Source organism: Hemicordylus capensis, chromosome 4, assembly GCF_027244095.1.
Source record: "Hemicordylus capensis ecotype Gifberg chromosome 4, rHemCap1.1.pri, whole genome shotgun sequence".
NCBI classification, from domain to species: Eukaryota; Metazoa; Chordata; class Lepidosauria; order Squamata; family Cordylidae; genus Hemicordylus; species Hemicordylus capensis.
The window spans coordinates 50,105,673-50,131,602 of NC_069660.1; the positions used below are offsets into that span (position 1 = coordinate 50,105,673).

General features: G+C 45.4%; 1 protein-coding gene across 8 annotated transcripts in view; it reads right to left on the reverse strand.

Annotated features, from left to right (window-relative positions):
• Window positions 1-853: 853 nt before the first annotated feature.
• Window positions 854-25,930, reverse strand: part of CEP250 (centrosomal protein 250) — a 100,787-nt gene continuing 75,710 nt past the window's right edge. For 6 of the 8 annotated variants that reach the window (XM_053245281.1, XM_053245285.1, XM_053245284.1 and 3 more), the window contains 8 exons: window positions 25,006-25,126; window positions 23,264-23,418; window positions 20,503-23,034; window positions 19,755-19,883; window positions 19,233-19,385; window positions 12,061-12,168; window positions 11,609-11,656; window positions 854-1,824 (listed from right to left, as the gene is read on the reverse strand). In XM_053245281.1, coding sequence (XP_053101256.1) covers window positions 1,531-1,824; window positions 11,609-11,656; window positions 12,061-12,168; window positions 19,233-19,385; window positions 19,755-19,883; window positions 20,503-23,034; window positions 23,264-23,418; window positions 25,006-25,126 — 3,540 coding nt within the window. In that variant the 3' untranslated portion in view covers window positions 854-1,530. Of the gene's footprint in view, window positions 1,825-11,608; window positions 11,657-12,060; window positions 12,169-19,232; window positions 19,386-19,740; window positions 19,884-20,502; window positions 23,035-23,263; window positions 23,419-25,005; window positions 25,127-25,930 lie in introns of those variants that run through there. The other 2 variants (XM_053245283.1, XM_053245287.1) reach the window with 2 other exon arrangements.

The following is a 25,930-nucleotide window of genomic DNA, read 5'->3' on the forward strand; positions in this document are numbered from 1 at the left end:
ATCATAAGGGAATCCAAACAGACAAGACCAAGTGCTCCAACATCTCAAACCTGGACTCTGTACTTAAAATTAGAAGCCCCCAAGTCCAGTCAAACAATTGGTTTTATCTGAAAAATGAGTCACACAACATAAGAATGTCTTAGGGTGAAGTTAGATTCAGCAGGCCATTTCACTACTACAAGAGCTCAGCTGAAATGCATTTTGCAGATGTGATGCTAGCAGAAAAGGTTTGATTGCAATCTTCTGTTATTAAGAGCACTGGGAGTTTTGCTGTTGACTTCAGTGAGCAGAACTGCATTCTTCATAGCTGTAGGTATAATCCTAAGAAAACTCTCTGCCCCAATTAATTGGCTTGGGAAAGAATGAAGTGGCACCTGCAGTTGTCTCCTTTTCTACCATTTGCCTCAGATCCTCAATTAACAGGATTTGTGCTGATGATATGCGAGTGCCTCATTGCAGATGGGAGAGAATATGTGAGAGCCTCATTATAGATGGCATGGATAAACAATTTTATGCAACAAAGCATAATTTTATAAATTTTCATGTCAGAGCAGCCACCAAGATTCATGGGGAAATCTACTACAGAGGAGAGTAAGAAAGAGACACTTACTACTTCCTGGAGGCCCTTGTTATTTCTTCTTTGTGTTTGAAGCCTACAAACGTACCCCAATAATCATGTCAGGATTGGAGTAACAGAAAATACAAATCCCTGGTTCAGCATCTAAGAACTAAGATAGGAGCTGAAATGCAAATGTGGAAGGACATATGAGCAAGAGAAAAATCCACAGAAGTGGATCCACAGAAGAGGATCCAGAATCTGAGATGAGGATTTGAGAAAAGAGAATGAGAAAAATTAAGCTAAATATATTTATTATAAATATTAAAAAAACTCTTTAGTACAAAATTATTATAAAAATAACTTCTGGAGATATTTTATAGTTAGTTGCTGTAGCGTACAGGATAAGGCATCAATTCTGAAACAGACACACCATCACCAATAAAAATAATAAGGAATTCAATGGAATATAATTATGGTTGGGACCCTTCTTTCAAACACTTGTCCAGTTCTATCTTGGATCTCTATGCAAAACCCCACTGGAAAAATTTTAAGTGAGCTCAGCTTCTCTCAAGACTCAATTTCTTCAAGGAACTTCTGTTCTTACCACCAGAAATTCAGTAGTTAAGGAGTTATCTTTTTAAAAGTTGTATCTCAGAACAAAACTTCAATTGGCACAGTCTATAGTCACTTTATATTCAGCCTGCATAGTCATTATTTCACAGCTTACATTTCATGATCTTCAACTGGTTCCGGACAGTGTGCAATTATATTCAAGGACAGAAGTAGACAAGATGAGTCCCTGGACTCAAAGGGAGTAGAGTGTGGGGAAAGCCTCATCACATCTAATCAACCTGCAGTTCCGTACAGGTTGAAATTTATACCAACTAAAAGAAACTTTCAGGATTGTCCAAAGTCAAGTCACATATTTTGAGAACTGACCATGCTTCAGCAGAACTTCTGCCACTTGCATGCTACCTTGAGTCCTTATGCTGGACTGTTTTCAGTGTTGAGCTCATTGGGTATTTTTCAGAGAAACGACTATCCCAGCCTACAGGTGCCAATACCAAACTGTGGTTTATGGTTTCATCAAGCTTGAGGGCCTCTGATTTCAGAACACTAGCCTCAGGTTCTCTAGCCACAGCAGCCAAAGAATGTGAGAGCTCTTGATGTAGGCTTGAAAGCTCCTGGTTTGTTTTGGCACAACTGTCAATATAATCCTGCTTCTGCTTCCTTTCCAGTGATAGTTGCTTTTGTAGAACCGACACCTAAGGAAAGAAAAAGGTAACATCAAGAACTAGCACACTGCTTCCCATCAAGTCTAGCATAATGTTTCGCAGATTTCTAGTTCTCAACAAGGAACACCTTCATACTACACTTTCTCAGATTTATTATTATGATGTATAATTTCCAACACTTCTTGGGGTTTATGTAGCAAGTTACTATTGTAAAAGGAGCATTTAACTTACTATAAAGGTTTCTTCTCAGTGGATGGAAGATATCCTGAAACAGGTTACTCCTCCCACTTGGTTCACAGGCAGAGTCATGTCAATCATTGCAGCTTTTTGAACTTCATTGAGAGGAGACCTCATCCAGTTTCAGAACTTAATAAAGTAGAGACAAGCCCAACCCAAAGATACAAGCTGCATTATATGTTTTTTAAAAAATACATAACTGAGAAGTAAACACCAGCAACAATAATAGAAGATTTTCCCAAGGACCCAAATGATTCTGAAGTGAAATCCCTTGGAGACACTACCAGTTATCCCCAAGACATCCTTCAAGTGCTCAGGATCACCTGCGGGGCAGGATATCCACCATCCACTGAGGAGAAGAAACGTTCATGGAAAATCTAATGTTTCTTTCTCAGCAAAGGAGGATATCCTGAGACAGGATACTAAAGAGCATAATACTACCCCAAGTAGGACATCTCAATGCTTGAAAACTCAAACTGAAAACCATGCTGACGTTCATGCCTCCCAAGGCAGCTTCAGCAGAGAGCAAACCTCTAACCTGAAAACTGTTTGACAAAAGAGGCACCTTTTTAAAGTGGTGAGATTGTGAGTTTAGAGTTAAAGTGGTTTAAATTGTGAGCTCTTTGGGGATAGGGAACCATTTAATTTAAATTATTTATTTATAGCTATGTAACCTGCATCGGGGACTTTTGTTGAAAAGCAGTATATAAATATTCATTGTATTAGTAGAAAAGTAAAAAATTAGTAAAAAATCTGCCTTGGGATTGCTTTAATGAAAGGCGGTATATAAATTTAACAATCAATCAATCAATCAATCAATGGACACAATAGAGCAGGTTGTCTCTTCTGTAGCATGATGCAGTAACCTTGGAAAAAGTCCTCAATGCTTTCCCCCTCACAAATAAGGGAGATCAGAAATTATGGCCAAACACCTAGAACCCTAAGGGATTGTGACCGAAGAGGCTTCCTGTAATACATGAGAGCCATGTGCATAATCCACAGGGAGAATCTATGAACAGGCAGAGGGCTTAAGCAGAGAAGCTCCCTCAAGGAAATGCTTTGAGTGAAGATAACTAGAAGCTGATCTAGACCTTCATCTACTTGCAAGGAATGTTGCATTGTGTTTGAAGATACTTAGAAGAGCCCAATGAAAGAGATACGATATGGGGGTAGGGGAAAGAGCCAAGTTCGCCTTTATTATAGTCAAAGGATGTGCCTGTCAGAGTCAGGCTTGGTTGGGACAAAGCAGCAGGACTCTTTCACAAAAGGATGCAAAAAATCCAGAACATCCATGTAGGCTCAGACCACAAAACCACAGAATCAAAAAAACCTTGCATTTCTTCTGTGTCAGTGAGCAGACACCAGAATTACCTGTCTGCCTTTAGCTGCACTAAGCAAAGGTTTTCATCACACTGCAAATAAACCTTGCAAAGAATTTGAGTATTATTGTTGACTGGAGAGGCAAGGGATGTACTAGATCAAGACCAAGCCTTCAGGCCAGGTAAGGAAAACATCTAGAGTGTTCAAATTCCACTCATCATCAAAATCCTGTCAGCTCAGCCAAAACCACTTTGGTGATGCAAAGTCCCCTCAGATGTCACAAGATTGCATGGGATATATTATCCAGTGACGCAAAGGGGATGCTTCCTGAAGCAGTAACCTGAATTTCAGCCCTCCTTGGCTAATTATATGTACTTTTGGTACCATACTTCCTGTTCTGACCAGCACACTTTCTCCTGACCATGTAAAGCAAAACTGGCAGAGTCCAAATAACTTCCATGAACTCTAACCAAATTGTCATCAAGACTGGATTCTGAGATTTTCTGCACTGAGCTACTAATTGCTTGCAGAAGATTCCCCAGTGCAATAGGCTTGCATCCATCATTATTTGGATAGGAGAAGTCTCTGGGTCTTGTCACAGGTATATAAAGATGACATGGGGTTGCAGACTTCTGGTGAAGAATATTCCACTGAAGAGGCCTACAAAGAAAATCGGGTCCACAGGGCCATCTTTGCAAGCAATATGCGATATAAACTCTAACTGAACTAAGCGACACATTTTAAAACGGTGGCTCTTTTAGCAGGGTGAGAGCTTCTTAAAGCTGTCCCTGTTCAGCGGCAGTACCGCATCCCTTCAGTGGTTGTTGCTGGTGTTTACCTTATGTGTTTTTCAAAAAGATGTTAAGTGCCTTTGCACAGGGAAAAACAGTTTGCTTACCTGTAACTTATGATCTGGAGGTGATCCGTTGTCAGTCATGAGAAATGGGTTACTACGCCTGTGCAGGGACATTCCGGATGGATTAATTAGCTCCTCTCTAGTGCCTTTCACTGCCGTGCACATGCTCAGTGCCTTCCTTAACCCAGCAGCCAGGCACCATTTTGATTCAGTTACTTGCAAAATGCCTGATGTTCAGACGATCCTTAAAGTGTCCAATCAACTCTGACCCACTTCAAAATTGGCCCCTTGGTATACGGAATAACTACGGGAGCTGAAGTGGCAAGGCAGATGACTGGAGCGCAAGTGGAGGAAGACTTGACTCAAATCTGACAGATTACAACAAAGAGCACATTTGAAGGTCTATGCTCTGGCAATACGGGCAGCAAAGAAGTGATTCCTTTCGGCCTGTACTGTGTCCGCAAGTTCATGTCCAGCAGAGTTGTTCAGGGTTGTGAGACGGCTAGGTAAGTGCCCCTCCTCCCTTGAATCAGAATTTGGAACCATCTATTATCCACTGTGATGTATTTAACGATTTTTGAGTGAATAAAACCTCTCGTATTCGGGCCGACTTGGATTTAGACCCCACAATTACTGCAGTATCTGAATCAGAGATGTCCAGCGACTCCTCTTCTGTGGTCAGACTGGATCAGTTTCAGTTTGTGACTCATGAGGATGTGGACAAGCTGCCTGGAGCAATGTGGCCTACCACCTGTTCTCTAGACCCTTGCCCGACATGGCTAATACTATCTGGCAGGGAGGTTGTTGTAGAAGGCCTAGTAGAGATCATAAATGCTTCTCCGAGCGAGGGCAGGATGCCTCCTTAAGGATCATTTCTTATTATTAGATCACTTCTGAAGAAGCCTGTCCTGGATTCCTCAGAGTTGAGCAACTATAGGCCTGTCTCCAACCTTCCGTGGTTAGGCAAGGGTGGTGGCCTCCCAACTCCAGGCAGTCTTGGATGAAACTGATTATCTAGACCCGTTTCAAACCCACTTTCAGGTGGGCTATGGGGTGGAGACTGCCTTGGTCAGCCTGATGGATGATCTCCAATTGGGAATTGACAGAAGAAGTGTGACTCTGTTGGTCCTTTTGGACTTCTCAGTGGCTTCGATACTATCAGCCATAGTATCCTTCTGGAGTATCTGAGGGGGTTTGGGGTGGGAGGCACTGCTTTGCAGTGGTTCCACTCCTACGTCTCAGGCAGATTCCAGATGGAGTCCCTCAGGGACTGTTCTTCAAAAACTCAATTTCAGTATAGTGTCCCTCAGGATTACATGTCCCTCAATACTGTCCTACCAGTATTGTCTTCGATGTTGTTTAACATCTACATGAAACCGCTGGGAAAGACCATCAGGAGATTTGGTGCAGGGTGTTATCAGTATGCTGGTGACACCCAAATCTTTTTCTCCATGTCAACATCATCAGGAGAAGGCATAACCTCCCTAAATGCCTGCCTGGAGGCAATGATGGGCTGGATGAGAGGTAACAAGCTGAGGCTGAATCCAGGTAAGATGGAGGTACTTATTGTGCAGGTTCGGAACTCGGGATATTATTTTGATCTGCCAGTTCTGGATGGGGTCACACTTCCCCAGAAGGAACAGGTCTGCAGTCTGGGGGTGCTTCTGGACACAAAACTCTCCCTGGTGTCTCAGGTTGAGGTAGTGACCAGAGGTGCCTTTTATCAGCTTTGGCTGATACAACAGCTGCATCTATTTCTTGAGATAAGTGACCTCAGAGCAGTAGTACATTTGCTGGTCACCTCCAGACTTGATTACTGCAATGCAGGGCTGCCTTTGTATGCAGTCCGGAAACTGCAGTTGGTTCAGAATGCGGTAGCCAGTTTGGTCTCTGGGTCATCTCAGAGAGACCATATCACTCCTATCTTAAAAGATTAACACTGGTTGCCGATAAGTTTCCAGGCAAAATACAAGGTTTTGGTTATAACCTATAAAGCCCTAAACAGCTTGGGCCCTGGATATTTAAGAGAACACCTTCTTCACTATGAACCACACCACCCATTGAGATAATCTGGAGAGGTTTGTCTGCAGTTGCCACTGGCTTGTTTGGTGGCTACTCAGGGATGGGCCTTCTCAGTTGCTGCCTTGAGGCTTTGGAACACTTTCTGCTGAAATAAGAGCCTCCCCATCTCTTACAACTTTTAAAAAGGCAGTCGACACATTTGTTCACCCAAACTTTTAATTAGATATTGTTTTAATTGTGTTTTTAATAGTTAACATTTTAACTTCTTAAATTATTTTGTTGTAAACCGCCCAGAGACTTGAGTTTTGGGTAGTATATAAACATTTTAAATAAACAAAAAAATAAATAAAAATAAACTGTTCATACAGGTAAGTCATCTTCCAGTTTTACAATGCTGCAGTGGGGAGGTACGGGTGGGTCTCATGACTGACAACGGATCACCTCCAGATCATAAGTTACAGGTAAGCAACCTGTTTATCTGGAAGTGATCAGCTGTCATCATGAGAAATGGGTGACTAACCAGCTTCCCTGCCGCCCCGCTCCCCACATGGCGAAGGGTACAGCCGTCCCACCTACTACTCTAGAACCCTCTTCAGTACCTCTCTTCCAAATTTGGCTTCAGCAGCCATATGTAGGTATATGGCATAATGCTTTATGAAAGGCAAAAAGGCTAACCCCTGCTAACTTGGCAAAAAGGCCCCTTTTAACATGGTGATTCTTTATTTAGCAGGGGGAGAGTAACTGGCCCTATCCCCTACCCCCAGCACAGTACCTCCAGTGACTGTTGCTGGTGTCTATCTTATGTTTCTTTTTAGATTGTGAGCCTTTTGTGGACAGGGATCCATCTTATTTATTTGTTATTGCTCTGTGTAAACCACCCTGAGCCATTTTTGAAAGGGTGGTATAGAAATCGAATAATAAATAAAAAGCAAAGCAACTGAGGAGGAACAAAACAGAGCTGGCTGCTTATGCAGGCGCTCCTGTTCCCTGATTGGTCCACCCACAGCATATGATGGGTGACCAGTATGATGGCCACATGCCTGCTTCCCGGACCGAGCCTGCAACTCTGCCCCCCGCTCACCTGGTATCACTGCAAACACAGTGAAGCGGGTGGGGAATGGCTTTTCATTCACACAAAGGGCAGTTATGGCGACGAGAAAGGCGGTCTTTAGCATCAGATAACGTAAGCTTACCTCATGAAGTGACTCAAATGAAGATTCCATTAGTGAAGCCAGCACTAGAGACAGACTCCAGCCAGGTGGCATATAAGAGGGTACAGGTTATTGATGCCAGGCAGAAACTTCTTGCTTCGAGGATAAGCGAAGGCAGTCCTGCCTTGCCAGCCTCCATGCTTAGCTGAAATAGCTGCAAGGTGCACCCGTAAGGTTACATTTGCCAGACCTGATTCTTTCAGATTGGCAAGGTACAGTAGGACCTGGTCCGTTGAAGCTCTTAAAGGGTCAAATCCATGGTCCTTAGCATAAGAACATTTAAATACCGCTTTTCAATAAAGGTTTCCAAAGCGGTTTACGTGGATAAATAATAAATTTTAAAAATGGATCCCTGTTCCCAAAGGGCTCACAATCTAAAAAGAAGACAGACACCAGCAACAGTCAATGGAGGTACTATGCTGGGAGTGGACAGGGCCGGTTACTTTCCCCCTGCTAAATAAAGAGAATCACCACATTAAAAAGGTGCCTCTTTGCCCAGTTAGCAGGGGCAAAACGCTTCCATTTGCTAGTGTAACTTTCCCACGCAGTCAAGTAAACGCGACGTCCAAAAACATCCAACTTTCTACCCTCTTTATTGGAAGGGGTGGAATGACGATGGCCTGATTTAGATGAGGTCATACAGTCTATTACTAATGAGTTCAGAATAGGATGCTTAAAAAGGTAAGCATTCTCCTCTTGGATGCGGTACAAACTCTCTAGACACTTGGAGGGTAGAAGTTTTCAAGACTTCCCACAAAGCCTTAGCCACTTTCATGTTAACTGGCAACATGGGCAAGGCAACAGGTTGCATTGATTGTACTGTGGTCATCATCTTGTAAATGGGGTCCTCAAGATCTGGAGTAGGATGTTTCATCTCTAGACCTAGGAACTCAGCCATTTGCTGTATCATCTTAGTGTATGATTTCAATTTGTCATTAGGAGAGGTGGACAGTTTTAGAGGTATGTCAGAGGGCGGATCTGACAAATGCTCTGGAACTCCCCCTTCACCATCAATGTCTGACTCAGATGAATCAGAGGAATTGTAAGAGTCGTCAGACCATACAGGAACCGATACAGGGCACCCGCCAGGCGTGTAGAGGGAAGTGGTTGCGCACCATCTCCAGCAGGGGGTGCTGGTATTGGATGCTGAGGCAAGGACAGTGCCGCAGGTGTGACAGGCACATCAACCAGAATGGGGGTAGTCTGAACACCTGACACCCCCACGGTCACCGCAAGCATAGTATGAGGTGGCGGGGGGGCAGCAGGCTGAGGAGGCAGCACACGTTGCTGTACAGAGACAGGTGGTTGTTGTGTAATATGGTCCTTCGCATATGCTGCGCCTTCTACAACTGAAATTCTGCAAAGTCCAGTTGTGTTGCAGGAGACGTGTGTCTAAAACCACACGCATGTAGAGCGTCCATTTGTGGCACCAAGAGGTTGCGAAGGGACAAACTTAGAAGTTGGCTTCCACAGTGCTGCAGTGGTGGCAGGCAGCAAAGTGTCCATCGACATAGCAGGTCATACTGTTGGAAAGAGGAGAGACCCATTCTGGTCGTGGAACTTGCAAATGGTGACATAGAGTTTTAGGAGTTGAGTATCCTTCCACATCAACGTCCAAGCCGCTGCTCAGGAACCCCTGAAATGTGGAACCAGAAGGAGTGCTGGTGGCAGAGTCCAACATACTCATTAGCGAATTCGCAATGCTCTGATCTAAGAAGGTATCATCATTATTGTCAAAGAATAGCAGAGGAGACTTCACTGGCATCCCTGCTGGAGACAATGGCAGAGGCTAGTAGGAATGAAGAGACACAGTTGCCAATGGTGAACTCTGAACATTCCGTTGAGTCAACTCGTGCTCAACATCAGCCATCGATACTGATGTGCTCAGTATCGGGGTCAGCACTGAAATCGACATGAATGTCAACCAACATGGTACAAGGCCAGCGGAGATCAAAGGAGTCTTCGATGTAAAATGCTTCAGTAACAAAGTATCCATCCATGTCGCCAAATCTCGACATTGAATCGATGTGGGCAAAGGAGTCCTCGATCTTGAAGGATATGGAGTTTTCGATTTGTGCTTCTTCAGAGATGGAGAGTCAGCATCAGGTCACTTGCCAAGGTTTTAGACTGTGCATGCACAGACCCTGACTCTGACATAGAAACCGTCAATGTTAACTTCAGCGCTGAACCCATAGATATCGATCACGATGACTCCTGTCTCAGCGTCGGTGGACACAGCACGTTGCCATATAAAGCTGCTCTGAAGCACAACAATCAATTTTTCAAGTTTGTTTTGAAAACAATTTGCAAATCCGACAAGCGGCAGGAACATGCTGTTCACCCAAACACAACAGGCAAAGGTCATGTTCATCAGTAGAAAGCAATTTTGATCAACACTGAGAGCAACATTTAAAAGTAGTCTTTTCTCTCTCCACTCCCTCCATTATAACGGCAAAGCCGGAGAATCCCAAATCACCAAGTCCAACGACCAGAAACCAAAGAATAGCAAACTCACAGCCAAATCCAATCGAATAAATTTTTTTCTAATCACTGAGGAGCAACAACCCGAAGGTCTTGACACACTGGCAATCGAAAAGAAACTGAATCAAAATGGTGCCTGACTGCCAGGTAAAGGAAGGCACTGAGCATGTGCATGGCAGGGAGGGGCGCCAGAGAAGAGCTAATTAATCCATCTGAAAGGTCCCTGCACAGGCACAGTAACCCATTTCTCATGACTGACAATGGATCACTTCTAGATCCATTCTCTCTCTCCCCCCTGCCCCCGTTGCTAGGTAAACCACTTAGGATTCCCCCCCCCCCGGCCTGAAAAACAGTATAAACATAATAATATTCGTTCTGCTGGATTTCGTGACTGATGTGATGGGATTCTAGCTTCGTTCTCATCTGGTCAAGGGGCATGGGATCAGTTCACTCTTTTACTGACTTATTATAGACCTTATGGTTGCTGAAGGCAGGCAGTCATCTAGAACCCATAAAGTCTCTAATAAAAATAACAAAATAAATGGTTGGTTATATATGGGAAGCACCTATATTGGGCAGCAGCAATATAGGTAGATGCTGAAAGACATCTCATACTGCACGGGAAGAGGCAATGGTAAACCCCTCCTGTATTCTATCAAAGACAACCACAGGGCTCTGTGGTCACCAGGAGTGGACTTGACTGCACACTTTACCTTTATATATGGGTAAATGTGAATCCCTTACAGGTGCAGGTGAATCAGAAGGGAGATCAGCAGCTTTAGAGGAGAAAACCTCCAAGCAAAGGAGCAAACATACAGAGTACTCCAATAATCCCACCTTGAGTAATTATAGAGCTTCTGTTGTGAGGGGCTGTGCAATAACATACAGATACATTATCTGCTCCACAGAAGCTAGAAAACTCCCTTGTTAGAGAACGGTTACAGGTCTGAAAGTTTCCATTAGAATTTGTGTTTCTCTGTGGGGGATTTGGAGGCAGTGGAGAGAGTGCCCATTTGTTTGATATTATAATAAATTCCCAAGATTTTTTCTTGGGGAAATACTGGATCCAGATTCTGAATGCCATGGAAAAGCTGGTTTGAAGCAAGTATGTACAAACGAGATGCTGAATTGCTCAGAGAAACACAAAGGTGTTTTTGCCTTGGACCTGCACTTTGGAGTAAGAATATACATATCTGGAGAAAGTGAGTTCTAAACAACATGTTTCTTCAATGATGCTTCTCCAGTTAGATGGAACAAGTAAAGTTTTCTTGTACTTGTACTTAGCATCATGTTAGAATCAACAAAGAGACTCTAAAATCCCTGTGCTTAAACTGCAGATTAAAGGAGCATTAAGGTGCAATGATTGACATGGTCCCTCTTATGGAGAAGGAAGAGTAACTTGTCCCACATCTAGGAGAAACGTGTGTATGCATATAAGTAACATTCATGAGCAAAACCAGAGCATCATGATATGCCATGAATTGAGAAGTAAAGCAAGGACAATAAGATTTCAAGATTTTAGAAGCACACAACGCTTCCCTTTAAAGACATCTCTGAATTCTACTCATCATAAGATGGCTAGATCTCTGTAGTTACTCAGCCAATCTAGAGGTACAATACTGGAGAAGTGTGGGAAGAGACAGATAGTGTTGCAATCTTCAGTATGCCCTAGATGTGAATTACTCACTTGTTTTTGTAACTCTGCCAATTGCTTATAGAGCATCTGGGTTTCTTCCTAGAGAAAAAAAGGGCAAGATATTTAATTCAATCATCTGCTTATTTCCAAGAAGCCTGCACAGTAAGGGAAGATGCATGCTATCATCCGCAGTAGTTTTTAATATGGATGCTACTCACAATTTATGACGTATTCTAAGGTCTCCTTGCATTTAGCACAAAAATTTACAGCACAAAACATCTGTATGCCTCAAATCTGCCTCCTAATCATTCAACCACTCAAGGCAAAGTGTGTACTAAAGTTGTGGTTTAAGTACACAAAGCTGCATTTGGTTTAGTATACCAAGCCATAGTATCTATTAGGAGTAGAATACTAATAAGCTAAAAAATAAATAAATCCTAGAACAAAAAGGCAAAATGGGCTTAAGTGGAACCTCTGATTTTAGAACAAGCAAATATTCAGACCTTAGAAAGCGATGAAATATTTTGAGGGCCAGAATCAGTCTGGGAGAGTTTAAAGCTCAGAGAAGGGCTTCCGCGATTCCTTTTCAGTCTCCTCCGTTCACGTTCCACCTGCATTAAAAAAGGAGGAGGTGGTGATACCAGCGTGACAATATGAGATACCAACAGGGCCCAGAACGGGGGGGGGGGGCAAGTAGGAGAATGTTACAAGCAATGAAAATTAATATTTTTTTCTTCCTATGCTGAATCAGAGCATTGGTTCACTTACCGTGAAGGCTTCTTCTGGTTGCTGCAGTCAAGACCATCTCGATGGATCTTAAGAGCCTGAGGGGGATGACTCCACCCAGTTCTTTCAGGCCAAGTTAGCCAAGACTAGGTATTGAGACACATTAGAGAAAAGAAACTGAGGCTGTAAAGATTCCAGAATTCAGGGCTGTCTGTCTAAACAGGTACTGTCCACCACCCACAGGGGCAGAGGGAAACTGCTATGTTTCCCCAGAATTAGGGTAAGCATCCAAAGCCGGGAGGGCCTAGATGGCCTTAACTGCAGCAACCAGAAGAAGCCTTCATGGTAAGTTAACCAATGCTCCGTTCTCGGTTGCTGCAAGCAAGGCCATCGCAATGGGACATATCAAAGCCAGTACGTCTCAGGAAGGGAGTTCTTGCCTACTCCTGGGGGAGCACTCCTTGCAGGACGTGCCTGCCAAACGCCGCTTGGGTGGAAGCATACAAGTCCAATTTATAATATTGGGTGAAAGTGGAAGGATTCTTCCAGATCACAGCTTTGCAGATCTCGTGGACTGGGGCATCAGTAGAAAATGCGGCAGAAATTGCTGATGCCCTTGTGTTTTGCGGTGGCTCTAGCTATATGCTAGAGTGATGCATGCCCAAATCCACTAGCCAGAGTTTTGGATGTGACAGCTTCTCCCATCAATGCCGGGAGATAAGAGACGAATAGAGAGTCTGTTTTGCGGAAGACCGCTCTCCTGGCTATGTACCTTCTCAGGCAACGTCTCACGTTCAGTTTATGCCACAGTTTTCCCCGGGGATGTTCTGAATGTAGGCAGAAAGATGGCAGGTACACATCTTGGGACATATGGAATGGAGAAGGGACCTTAGGGCAAATGAAGGGGTCGGGCATGAGGCAAACTGCGTTCTCTGAAAATACAGAATGATCTGTGCCCTTAGTTCGGAGACGTGCCTCGCGGAGGTAATGGCGATTAGGAAAGATAGCTTTCGGGACAAAAACCTGAGAGAGGTTTCCCTGATGGGCTCGAACGGAGGGTGCTGAAGAGCTTTCAAGAACGCGGGTTCAGATTCCATGTTGGGAAGCGATGCACTGTAGGTGGAGAGAGGAGGGTCACCCCCTCAGGCAACATTTTACGAGCGGATGAGACGTCCCGGATCTTGCTGAGAGTCCTGAAATGAGGCCCGCGAGGGAGGCCACCTGTCTTTTCAAGGTGTTGGGTTTGAGACCTTCGTCTAGGCCTTCCTGTAAAAACTGTAGGTGGTGGTTGATGTTGGCTTGACCCCTTGTGATGTTATGGTGGGCTGACCAGTGGAGGAAAGCCCTCCAGGTGCACTGATATATTCTGTTGGTGGAGGGCCTGTGAGCAGTGAAGATCGTAGAGGCCACCTTGTCGGATACGCCTTGGTCTGTCAGAATCTGCCGCTCAGTCTCCATGCGGCTAGCTGAAACCAGCCGGGGTTGGGATGCAGGACCGGGCCTTTCATCAGGAGACCCGGTGTGACTGGGATATGCCATGGATTGGCCATACTGAGGTGGAACAGCTCTGAAAACCAGGGGCTCCACAGCCAGTATGGGGCCAAGAGTATGACTTCTGCTCTGAGTGATCTGATGTGTCTCAGGACTCGGGCTAACAGTGGGATTGGGGGAAAGGCATAGAGGATTTCCTATGGCCATGGTGCCGATAGAGCATCGGTGCCCTCTGCCCTTTGACATGGAAACCTGGTGAACAACTGAGTAAGCCTCACGTTGTGGAGAGTCGCAAACAAGTTGAGGATTGGTCGTTCCCACCTACACGCCAACTGATCGAAAATGGCAGCATTCAGAGTCCATTCCCCTGGGAGGAGGTCTTCCCTGCTGAGCCAGTCGGCCAGCAAATTCAGGACCCCTTTGACATGGTGAGCCATCAGTGAGGTTAGGTGGCTCTCTGAACAGGACATCAGGAGGGCCGCTTCTGTGTGGAGGGATCTGGATCTCATGCCTCCCTGCCTGTTCACGTGCGCTTTTGCCATCATGTTGTCTGTCTTTATGAGAACGTCTTGTCCTGAGAGGTGTTCCTGGAAACTGTGCAGCGCCAGGCGGATGGCCCTCAGCAATAGCCAGTTGGAGTGTTGTTTCTCCTCCTGAGACCACTTCCCCTGAGCCGAAAACTGCAGGCAGTGGGCTCCCCAGCCCCTTGTGCTGGCATCTGTTGTCATGATGGTCTTTGGGAAGTCTAGGAACCATTTTCCTGCCAGTAGGTTCTGTAGGGAGCACCACCATAGGAAGGAGTGGCGAACTTGCAGCATCAGATGGAGTAACACATGTCTTTTGGCTGAGATGTTGGCTTGGTGCGGCAAGAGGAATCATTGCAGTTCCCTGAGGTGAAACCTCGCCCACAGGACCGAGTACAGGGTTGATACCATCAGGCCCAGTAGTCTTGCCAGCGTCAGCAGGGGGACTGAGGGTGCTGTCCGTGCTCAGTTGGCCTCTATGGAGAGGGTCTGCACTCTGTCTTGTGTCAGGAAGAGGCGGTCCATTCGGGTGTCGACCAGAACTCTAAGGTGTAGTCTCCTGTGAGCGGGAACTAAGTGGCTTTTCTGGGTGTTCACCAGGAACCCGGTTCTTGAAGGGCGGCAAGGGTGAGCGTGAGGTCAGATTGCATGGTTTCCATTGATTTTGATTGGATGAGCAAGTCGTCTAAATACACAAAGACCCTGACGCCTTGGAGGCACAGGTGGGCCACAAGTGGGGCCAGGATCTTCGTGAATATCCTGGGGGCTGACAATAGGCCGAATGGCAGGTCCTTGTACTGGTAATCGACCCCGGCATACTTGAACCTCAGGAGTGAGCGACTGTTGGTGTGAAGGGACGTGGAGGTAGGCCTCCTTTAGGTCCACTGAGGAGAGGAGGTCCCCGTGTTGGAGTGCCTCTGTTACGGATCTGAGGGACTCCATCCTGAACTTGACATGCCGGACCCATTTGTTTAAGAATTTCAGGTCCAAGACCGCCCTTTTTGAACAGTCCTTAATGCGAACCGTAAACAGAATAGAGTAAACGCCCCTCCTCACCTGGTCTGGGGACACCTGCTCTACTGCGCCAATGTCCAGCAGGTGTTGGATAGCATGCTTTAAGTCTATGTGCTTTAAAGTAGAGCGAGAGCACGGGGTAGGTAGAAACCTGGGCAAGGGGGCTGTTCAGTTCTATTCTGTAGCCCGACTGGATTGCATTGAGGACCTATTTGTCTGTTGTCGACTGCTCCCAGGCATGGAAGCAGTCCGAGAGGCGGCCCCCGAGGACCGCTGGGCCCAAGTCAGAACTGTTGTTTTGACTGGTTGGATTGATTGAAGTTCTGCCTGTTCCTCGAGTATCCAGGGAAACACTGACGGGGCCATGATCCGTGCTGTGGCTTGCTTTCTCTGACCCGGCCTTTGTAGAAGGGGTGAAAGGAACGAAAAGACTGTGTGGGTCTTCGAAAGTTTTGCCTGCCTCCCCGCTGTGGGGCGGAGGGCATAGCCTTCCTTTTGTTCCGAGATTCCACGAGGACGTCCTTGAGTGCCGCCTCACCAGAGTTTGGCGCTGTCGTAGGGGACTGCTGTTAAGTTCAACTTTGAAGTCGTGTCTGCCTGCCAGGTTTTAAGCCAGAGGTGGTGTCTGCTGACCACTGCAGCCACAGAGGCTCTGGATGAGAATCTTATTGAGTCCAGCGTGGCGTTGGCCACAAAGACTTGTGCCTTCTAGTGATGTGCATGGACCACATAGGTGTGGTCCGACGCCGGGTTTGTGTGTTGCTTTAAGGGCAGTGGAGGGGGGGTTGAACACACCCCTCCTGCCGCTTCCCCCCTCTGGCACTGTAGTTTTCGGCAAAATCTTCAGGGCGGCAGTGGTCCTCTCTGCTGCTCCTGCCCCCCGTTGGTGCTCAAATGTGGAAGTAACACGTGCGCATGCGCCCGCCAACGTGCGTGACGCGCACGGTGGCGGGCGCATGCACACGTGTTACTTCTGCATTTGGGCACCAACAAGGGGGCAGGGGCGGCAGGTAGGACCGCTGCTGCCTCGAAGATTTTGCCAAAAACTACAGCGCCGGAGGGGGAAAAGTGGCAGGAAGGGTGAGTACAACCCCCCCCCCCTTAAAGCAACAAACACACACCCCGCTGACAGTTTGTTGGACCGGCGGATCAGCGAACTGTTTTGCAGGCCTCCAACATGGCCTGCGAACAGGTTTGTGCACATCCCTAGTGCCTTCTGGAGCTTGACCAGTTGTTGTCTCAGGCGTATTGGGTCTGAAGGCAGGTGATTCAACAAATCATCCAGCCACAGGAGACTGGACTTTGCCGCTATAGACGCTGCTGCCGATGCCCGGGTCACCAATGAGGTATTGTCGTGTACTTTCCTCATAGCCAGTTCTGCCTTCCTGTCGGTGAGATCTTTTAGAGATGCTTCTCCATCGCGAGGAATCAGAGACCCCGACACCAGCTGGGCCACTGGGGCATCGATACTGGGAGTTTTGAGAAGGTCAGCCAGTTCTTGTTGAAAAGAATAGAAGCAAGCTGCAGCAGCCAGTGGTTTCTTGTGCACGGCTGGAAGGGACCATTCCTGTTTAATTGTCTCAGAAAAACAGTCAGGAATGGGCGATAGCATGTATTTTGGTCTAGCCTTTGGAAAGATAAGGTCCCCTTTCCCAGATGGAGCAGTTTCTGGGGTCAGTTTAGATTGCAGCCAAATAGTAGAGAGGACCTTAGTCATTAAGGGGTTAAAATCGTCAGGCACAAAGAGGCGCTGAGAGACCTGTACCATTTCCAGCTCCTCTGCTCCTGACCACTCCCCATCCTCCTTATCGTAGGCTATACCAAGACCTTGGGTGCCTTCACCCGTGCCTCCTAGGGTCCCCAAGGTGTCCTCACCCATGCCCCCTAGGGACCCCACTAAGTCATCATCGTGTCCAGAGATAGAGACTGCAAGCTTTTTTATCTTAAGGGGGGCAAGGTCCTGGGGGCGGGGTCTGCTGATTCGGCCCCAGAAAGGTCCGAGGAATGTGTTCCCTTGAATTTGCTTTTAAGGACCCCTTTGCTAGTAGCCTGCTTGGTGTGTTTCTTTTTAGATTTGGCTTTTTTGGGAGATGGCTCTGGTGAAGATGACTCTTCAGAGGATGAAGAAGGGCGTTTATGATTTTTAGATTTTTTTTTACCCTTAGCCAGTTTCAACTGGTATACTGTCTCTACAATGGCGTTGCGGGACCACACCTGCCACTCCAGGGGGACTGATTTGGGCAGAGCAGGGGCTGGGGTGGGGGGGCCCGTGCCAGAACCCCTCTCCCCCTGGAAAGAGCTCGCCGCTGTGCTGGCCGTTTGCTCCACACACTGCTGTGAGGTAGAAGTCAGCGTCTTCACTGGCATTTCAGACTGGGCATCTGTTTGTTTGTGCTCCAGCCCTAGCACTGCTCTTGCTTTGCCATTGCTGCCGCTCCGCCCAAAGCCCTTATCTCGGCCTGGGTCGGGTTAGCCAGGGGATGCTTCCAAGGGAGCTGGAAGCTGCCACTGAAGTTGACACGGAGGTCCTCTGCCGCCAAATGCTGCTTCCCGCCCCTTGCTGCTGTAGCACTCCACATCACACGCCCTGCCAGCGGGAGACTAATTGAGGCTTCTCCTGTAACGGCCCGCATCTCAAGCTCCTCTGGGAGGAGACTAACAGGCGCGTTTTCTTGTGTCTGGTCAGCAGGCTATTTGGCAGCTGACGAAGACACCTGTGGGGGGCAGTGAACCGGGGGGTCTGGATCCCGCCGGGAATGAGGCCATGGGTCGTCCCGCAGGGACACAAATGTTCCTAATGCGCCCCGCATGCTCCATACACAGGATGGAAGGGGGGTGGAGGAAGGTGGGAAGGATAGAGGGTTGTTGTTGTTTTTTAAGGTCTATGGTGGAAGAAGAGGAGGGGAGAAACCAATAGGTAAAAGTTAGGAAAATGCAAGAGAGAGACGAGTTCAAGCGGAAAAGGCAGAAGACAGATACAGAGGAACTGCCAGGAGCAACACAGGACTGAAAGAAATGTGGGGGGGGGCATCCCCCTCGGGCTCTTCAGGCTTCCTATTTTAGCTCATTTACATAGTCCTGCCCAGGAGCATGCGAGGGGGATAAACCATCGAGATGGCCTTGATTGCAGCAACCGAGAAAGGTTAGGTTACACTAGATCAGGCCTGCCCAAGAGTTGGTTCTAGCCCATGGGGACATTTGTTCTGGCCCACAGATAGGAACATCCTACAGCAGCAGCAAAAACTATGACCAGCAGCAACTCAATGCAGTGGGCCACTTGAGACCATTTATCCCCAGCCCCTGGGGCTAAACCCACTGACACCATCCCTATTTTCCTCCGACTCTAACCTTCTGCCCCACTCACTATTCCAAACAATATTCCAAATAATTAATTGTAATGCAATAATGTGCTGAAAGTTGATGACATCCCCAAGTCTTGGTTGATTCCAGTTGATTGGGTATTTAAGAACATAAGAACAGCCCTGTTGGATCAGGCCCAAGGCCCATGTAGTCCAGCATCCTGTTTCACACAGTGGCCCACCAAGATGCCGCTGGAAGTCTACAGGCAGGAGTTGAGGGCATGCCTTCTCTTCTGCTGTTACTCCCCTGCAACTGGGGAGCTACTCCCCTGCAAGTACGTTGTGCACCCCTGCACTAGGCACTGGTTTTCTAGGGAGAACCTAACCCTATGGCAATTTGATTGTGTGTGAAAGGACGTGGGAGGGAAGGACTAGTAATGGAAACCGTGAATCAAGACAAGTCTGTGCTGGAAGAGTCAAAGAGCAGTAATTGTTTCCAAGTGTACTAGGATACACAGTAGGTGATAACAGATCTGATTAGATCAGAGAGGGATGCAGGGAGAGGGAAAGAAAGCAGTGCTGGTTTTATTTATTTCTGTTTCCCCTCACAGAGAGACTCACCTGCTCTAGTGCATCCCTAAGCTGGGTATTATGCTGCTTCAAACCACATTTATCATTCTCCAGCTTGGCAACAGTTTGCTGCAGAAGTTCCAAGTGCTTATACAAGAATCTCCTGTTGGTCAGCCATATCAGCCCTTCATCTCTTCTCACACCCTGAATAATGCAGAAAACAATGCAGGGTAAGCAGGGACCCTGAAAATGAGGAAGCATAGAACTGGAGCCACTGCCTCCATTGGGAGCTTTACTCCTGGGGCAAACAGCAGTTGCAAGGTGAGCCCAATATAGATTATGACCGGGGGCGGGGGGGCAGGGCGGAAGAGTTAAAGCACCCCACCCCCAAAATTGCTATTTAAAGGTCAGGAAAGGAGAACATAACAGAAACAAATAAGTCAGCTCCAACAATGTGATTAATGTAACATGTATTTTGGCCCTAAGATGGACAGGTGAACTGGGATACATTCCAAAACTCCCTTTTCTGTATCATGGAATAACAATCTTCTTTTCTTACACTTGTATTCATACCTCTCCGGCTCCTTTATGCCACATTTCTGACATGTCATTTTCTCTGGGTAACAGATCTACATCTCCTGTCAAAGCTTTAGTAACAAGTCTTTCTTCCTCCAGTGCTCTGAAAGCTGTATCCAACTGCTCCTGTGAAATAACAAACAGTACTACTACTAATAATTATTATTTTTACATGTATATCCTACTCTTCCTCCAAGGAGCCCAGAGCAGTGTACTACATACTTAAGTTTCTCTTTCACAACAACCCTGTGAAGTAGGTTAGGCTGAGAGAAAAGTGACTGGCCTAGAGTCACCCAGCAAGTATCATGGCTGAATGGGGATTTGAACTCGGGTCTCCCCGGTCCTAGTCCAGCACTCTAACCCCCACACCACGCTGGCTCTCAAGTACTTTGAGAGGATACACAGACATTACTGTACCCCTGAGGACTTTATGCACATGGAAAGTGTATGCAGCTCTGGCAATGTGAACATATCCAAGTGACTTGGAGCTTGAACTCTCTCCCACTCTCCCCAACCTATTATTTATTCACATCTTGGAGCCCAGTTAAAATCCACATCATGTATAAAACCTAACTTGAATCGAATCATCTTCCCACTACAAAAATGGGGTATTTCTGAAGTGTTGGTGAATTACAGCACAGACGTAATCTTCCGTTACTAAAACAGAAAACTGTAGTATGTGTTGAACTCTTGTTACATCACAACCATTTGCACACTTCTGAAATGGAACCACCAACATGCCTACCTGAAGATGGAGCCTGTCTTTATCTCTGTCTGAAACCATGTTCTGTACTACAGCCATTTCTTCCCTCAGGACTCTCACAACCTCTTCACTCTGGGCCAGAGAGAGACCAAACTTCTGTGCTTTCTCTCTCCATTCTATCTCTCCACTCTCTGTCTGTTTCAGAATAGCTGTCACACGATCCAGTTCTTGATTCTTGACTCTTTTCTCCTCTTCCAAGTGCTGAATCTTCTCTTTTTGCCATTCCAACAACTGATCCCTTTTCTGAAAAGCCTCTCTCTTGGCAAGCTCCTCTTCTTTCCATATCAGGAGTTTTTGGATATGGCTCTGTAAGTTGTCTTCTTCACTATCTTGTAATCTCAGGGCGTAGGCAATTTGTTTCAGCTGTTCACTGCAGGTTAGCAATTCCTTCTCTTTACCTGCAACTCTCTCTTCCAGCTGCTTGATTTTTCCACTCTGCGATTTCATTTCATTATTTCTTTTCTTTAACGTGTGTTGGAGATTATGTATGTTCTCCTGAAGCTCCTTAATCTCATCTTTCAAATGTTTTTGCCCTCTCTCATGTGGAGCTTTCATCTCTTTTCCCCTTCCTTTCTGATCTTCTTTTAGAAATTCCATTTGTCCACCGGGACATTGTTCAACCCATTGGAGATGGGGTTGCCGTACCTGTTCATGTTTGTTTGGGGGATTTTCAAAGTCTCTCTCACTCCCTTGTTCATTCTCCTTAATTATTCCCTCCAGATGATGTTCTTGATTCTGGCATGCCTGTAGTTCTGCCTGTGCATCTTCTAATTTAAACTGGTATGTGCTAATTTGCTCTGCCTGCTTGAGCAGCTCTTCTTCCTTCTGCTTCATTAATTGATTAATCCTTGCTAGATCCCATTGTAGGCTTTTGACAGTATTCTCTTCCAGGTCTTTCTGTTTTGAGAGCTCTGTGATATGCTCTTGTAAGGATTTTATCTCCTGTTCTCTATTTTGCAGAGAAGATCTGGTGAATTCCAGTTTCTCCAAGATAGATTGTATCTGAGCCACTGCTTCTTTCTCTTGTTCTTGAAGCTGATGGTTCTCCTCCTTTAAGGAGTCTAGCTCCTTCTCTCCTTTTCTCAAAGCCTGTTGAAGATTTGCTTGCATTTCCCTTATTTGCCTTTCCATTTTTTCCTTGTGTTTTTCGTGCTGCTCTTTCAGGGACTTGATTTCTTGTTCTCTCTCCTTTAATACCACTTTGAGTTGCCTCAACATCTTCAAACAAGAATTGGAACTTAGGCTACAGGAAATGATTCTTGTTTCCTGTAGCCCAAGTTCCAATTCTTGTTTGAACTCCTTTCTTTGCTCTTTCTGAAATTCAACACCGCCACCATCTTTTTCCTTTCTCAAGGCTGTACTGTATTGGAGATCTCCAAGTAAAACTTCCACCTGCCTTACTACTTCTTCTTCAAGTTTCCTTTGGAACTCCAGCTCTGTGTCCTTTTTCTTTAAGGTTGTCTGTGTCTTCGCTATAAGTTCACGAAGGGCCTTTAGTTCCATTTCTATTTCTCCTTCCCTCTCTTTTATTTGCTGCTTTTGTGACTCTAACTGTTCATCTCTCAGGGTCAGAGTGAATGTCATCTGTTTTACTTTCTCATGCAGTTCATGGAGCTGCACCTCCCTCTGAGCTTTGCACTGCTGGAAATTCATTATCTGTTCCCTCTGGGATTCAACCTCCCTTTCTTTGTTCTTGAGAATGGCCTTCATATGTTCAAGGCTTGTATGAAGAGAATTTACCTGCTTTCCCCCCAATTCTTCCCGTTCTTGAAGTAGCTGCTTTTGAGATACAAGTTCCCAATCTTTTTCACTCAACTGTGCTTTCAGTTCACATACATCTTTCAGCAAAGCTCCAATTTGTGATGACCCGTTCTTTTCCAGAATCTGGATTTTTTCCTCCTTAATTTTAGTTTCCTTGACTTTTTCTTCTAGATTTAGAGTCAGGCTTTCCATTATAGTTTTTTGACTTTGTGTTAATTCTTCCAAGTTTCGGATCTTTTCCTGTTGAGATTTTATAGTTTGTAGACTTTCTTCTAGATCTAGATTTAATCTCTCTAGAGCTGCCTTCTGCATTTCATTCTGCTTTCCTAATTCTTCAATCTGTTTTTTTTGAGATTGAGTTTCTTGACCTTTTTTCTCTAAATCTTTACTGAGATGTTCCACATCAGCTTTTTGCACTTCTCTCTCTCTCTCCAGATCTCTAATCTGTTCTAGCTGAGATTTTATCTCCTCATCTCTCTTTGCTAGATTAACAGTTAGGTGATCCAGGTTTTCTTGCAAGACTTTTCCTACTCCTGCCTCTTGCTGCAATGTCATAAGTTTGATCTGCTGAATCTCTATTTCTTCATGTTTAATTCTTAGGGCTGAAAGTGTTGCCTGAAGCTCTTGCTCCAGGGACTGATTCATCTTTTCCATAGCATTTGCCCGAATCTCAGAGGCTGTGACAGATTCTTGAAGAAGGTCCAGCTCCCGTGCCAACTTCTCCTTGGCCATCAGTAGTGCATCTCGTTCATTCTGGAACATAGACATAACATGACTAAACGTTTGAGCAATTAACTGCCACACAATGAAGTGGACTGCAACTTTTTATCATCATCAGGCATGGCTTCTAAGCAAATTCTGATATTCACTGAATCACTGTGCCCTCTAATTTTCTTTACTGTCTAGAAACATTGTGTGCCTATTCCATATGTATATTAGCAAGAAACCGCATTATTTCTTATATAAAACTTTCTAGTCTCACCAATACATCCTTCCTTTGCTTCTCTGAACTCTCAATAGTCTTCTCCAAAGTGGACAGCTTCCCACGCAAAGTCACATTCTCTTCACTGAAGGCAATAACCTCTGCCTTCAAGGCGGTCTCTAGGGAGCCCCGTTTGCCTTCTGCCATCTTCTTTTCTGACATGGAGAAGATAAAAAAGGAGAAATGGCAAAATAGGTGAAGTTAACATAAAGTACAAATTGTGAAATGGCAACAACTAAGAGACAATCACTTTCTCAAAAAGGCTCAGTGCAGGAAGGCTAAGGATTACAGAGCAGGAGCTCCATTCTCAGCATTACCGCAGTATGCATGCTCATGCCATTTTCTCAATATTTTTTAAAGAAACGTTTTTTAAATGTAGGGCTCATTCTGATATTGCTGCAAACCACATTTAAGCTTCTATAATCATAGTTTCACATTATGTCTAATTTACACCACTGCACAAGACAACTAAAACAAATGAGATTAAATCAAACTAGCTGGCCTCTAGTTCACCGCTGCTGCTTTTTTGCCCCACCGCCTTTTTCTTTAGCTGGCCAGCCATCCGCCACCATTATCTTTGCCCGCCTGCTGGCCACTGCCACCATTTTCTCCCCCGTCCCTGTCACCATCCAGGCAGCTGCTCGTGAACTGTCGTGAGAGCTGCCACACATGAGATTAGCGATGGGTATGCCTAAGAGAATATATATATACCGTATATATATATATATATATATATATATATATATATATATATATATATGATTGCAGCTGCCTTCTTCTTGTTTGGGGTTTGTTCCCACAAATCTTTACAAATAAGTCATATTTTAAGTCCAGCTATACAGCTTTAGCCCTCCAGCTGTTGTTGGGACTACAATTCCTATCATCCCCAGTCACAGTGGCCAACAGATAGGGATGATGGGAGTTGTAATCCAACATCTGCAGGTGAGCCAAAGTTGTGCAGTCCTGCTCCAAATCTACTTTTCCCAGAATATATGCATCACTTTAGATTTCCAAGACCTGCTTCTTAAATAGTTGAATAGGCCATGGACCTTTCTAGGAGGTGAGCATAAACCCTGGCCAGCAGCTGTTCAGCTTCACAGTATAGAAGCCATTATTCTATTAGAATGCTGACTGATCTGAGCTTTGAGTGGACAAAGTATCTTTTACAGTTTCTATATGAGCCCCAAAGCTTTGCCAGAGCAGTCAGAAATACACCTTGCATCTTGTATATACTTCTGATGAGCTTTTTTTGGTAATTTTTTAAAAAAAGAATGTCTTACTTAATCTCTAAAGCCTACCAAGTACTGCTTTCCTTGTGATCTTCCACAGGGGCGCCTGCTGCTTACCAGCCTTGACTTAAGAATTTAGTTTTTCCATCTTTTATTCCAGCCCAATTCTGAGCTCCAGTTCTCTTCTAGATTCTGCCTGCATGTTCCTGTCCCTACCTTCATTCTTGTGTGTATATTACCCCTTGTATTACACCCAATATTTGTTTCCTTGTTCCCCCACAAAGATTTATTACCAGCCTTGACATTGGCTCTATTCTGCTTCAATAACTGTAAGGACAACAAACATTGCTTGGTGTGTCTCTGTTCACACCCCACCTCAGACAGTCACAGCAACCATTTCTACTCCCACATTTTAAATATTTTCACCAAGTCTCCACTTCTAAGACCAGGAAGCCCTCCTTCTTGGAAACTCCTAGTATCTGTAAGACACTGGCAAGAAGGAGGAGTTTGTACCTTCCTGGCTTTGATTCATCCACTTTTGCAGTTCTTGGGCTTTGGCGTTGACACGGTCTCTCTCTGCTTCCTTTTCACTGAGTTCTTGCTTCAGTTTCTCAGAATTCTTCTTCATTTCATCCTGCAAGAAGAGCAAGTGTGATGGTACAAGCTATAGATATGCAACCGAGAACACTATAAAAAGAAAGGAAGTATAAGGTACATCTAAGACAAAGAAACAAGAAGCACCTCTTCTCAGGGTCAAACTACACATTCCACAGAGTTCTGTATAACCTTCCCCCAACAATTAAATGAAATTTTTAATTGCTTTTCATTTAAAAAATGAAAAGCAAGCCACTAGAAGCTGCAATCAGGAATGAGGTATGAAGTGTGCTTAAAATGTTTCTCTTCCTGCACTTTTCCCTCTTAAGCTGCTTCCATCTTCACCCCTGAGAAAAAGATACAGGTTCCCACAGGTAGAGGGGTGTGTGTGTGTGTGTGTGTGTGTGTGTGTGTGTGTGTGTGTGTGTGTGTGAGAGAGAGAGAGAGAGAGAGAGAGAGAGAGAGAGAGAGAGAGAGAGAGAGAGAGAGAAGCAGCTTGCTAAGAAGCTGTGTGTAGGGTGTGTGTGTGTAGGGGAGAGAAGCAGTTCACTAAGATGAACTGGCTAGAAGGTGAAGGGTTAAGCCCCTTTCTCAGTCCCTCCTCCACACCTCTGCTCTGAATAACTGCTGTAAATGACTGGTATTAATAATTAGTTTAAGTGTTAGAAAAAAGTTCTATGGACTCCCACATAAAAACAGGTTGCTCACCTGTAACTATTGATCTGGTAAAGATCCCTCGATATCCATAAGAATGGGTAATGCACCTGCGCAGGACCCACTCGGCAATATGCCGCAGCTTGTCAAGGTGACCAAGCCCGGCCTACACACCTTCAGCATTCTATTT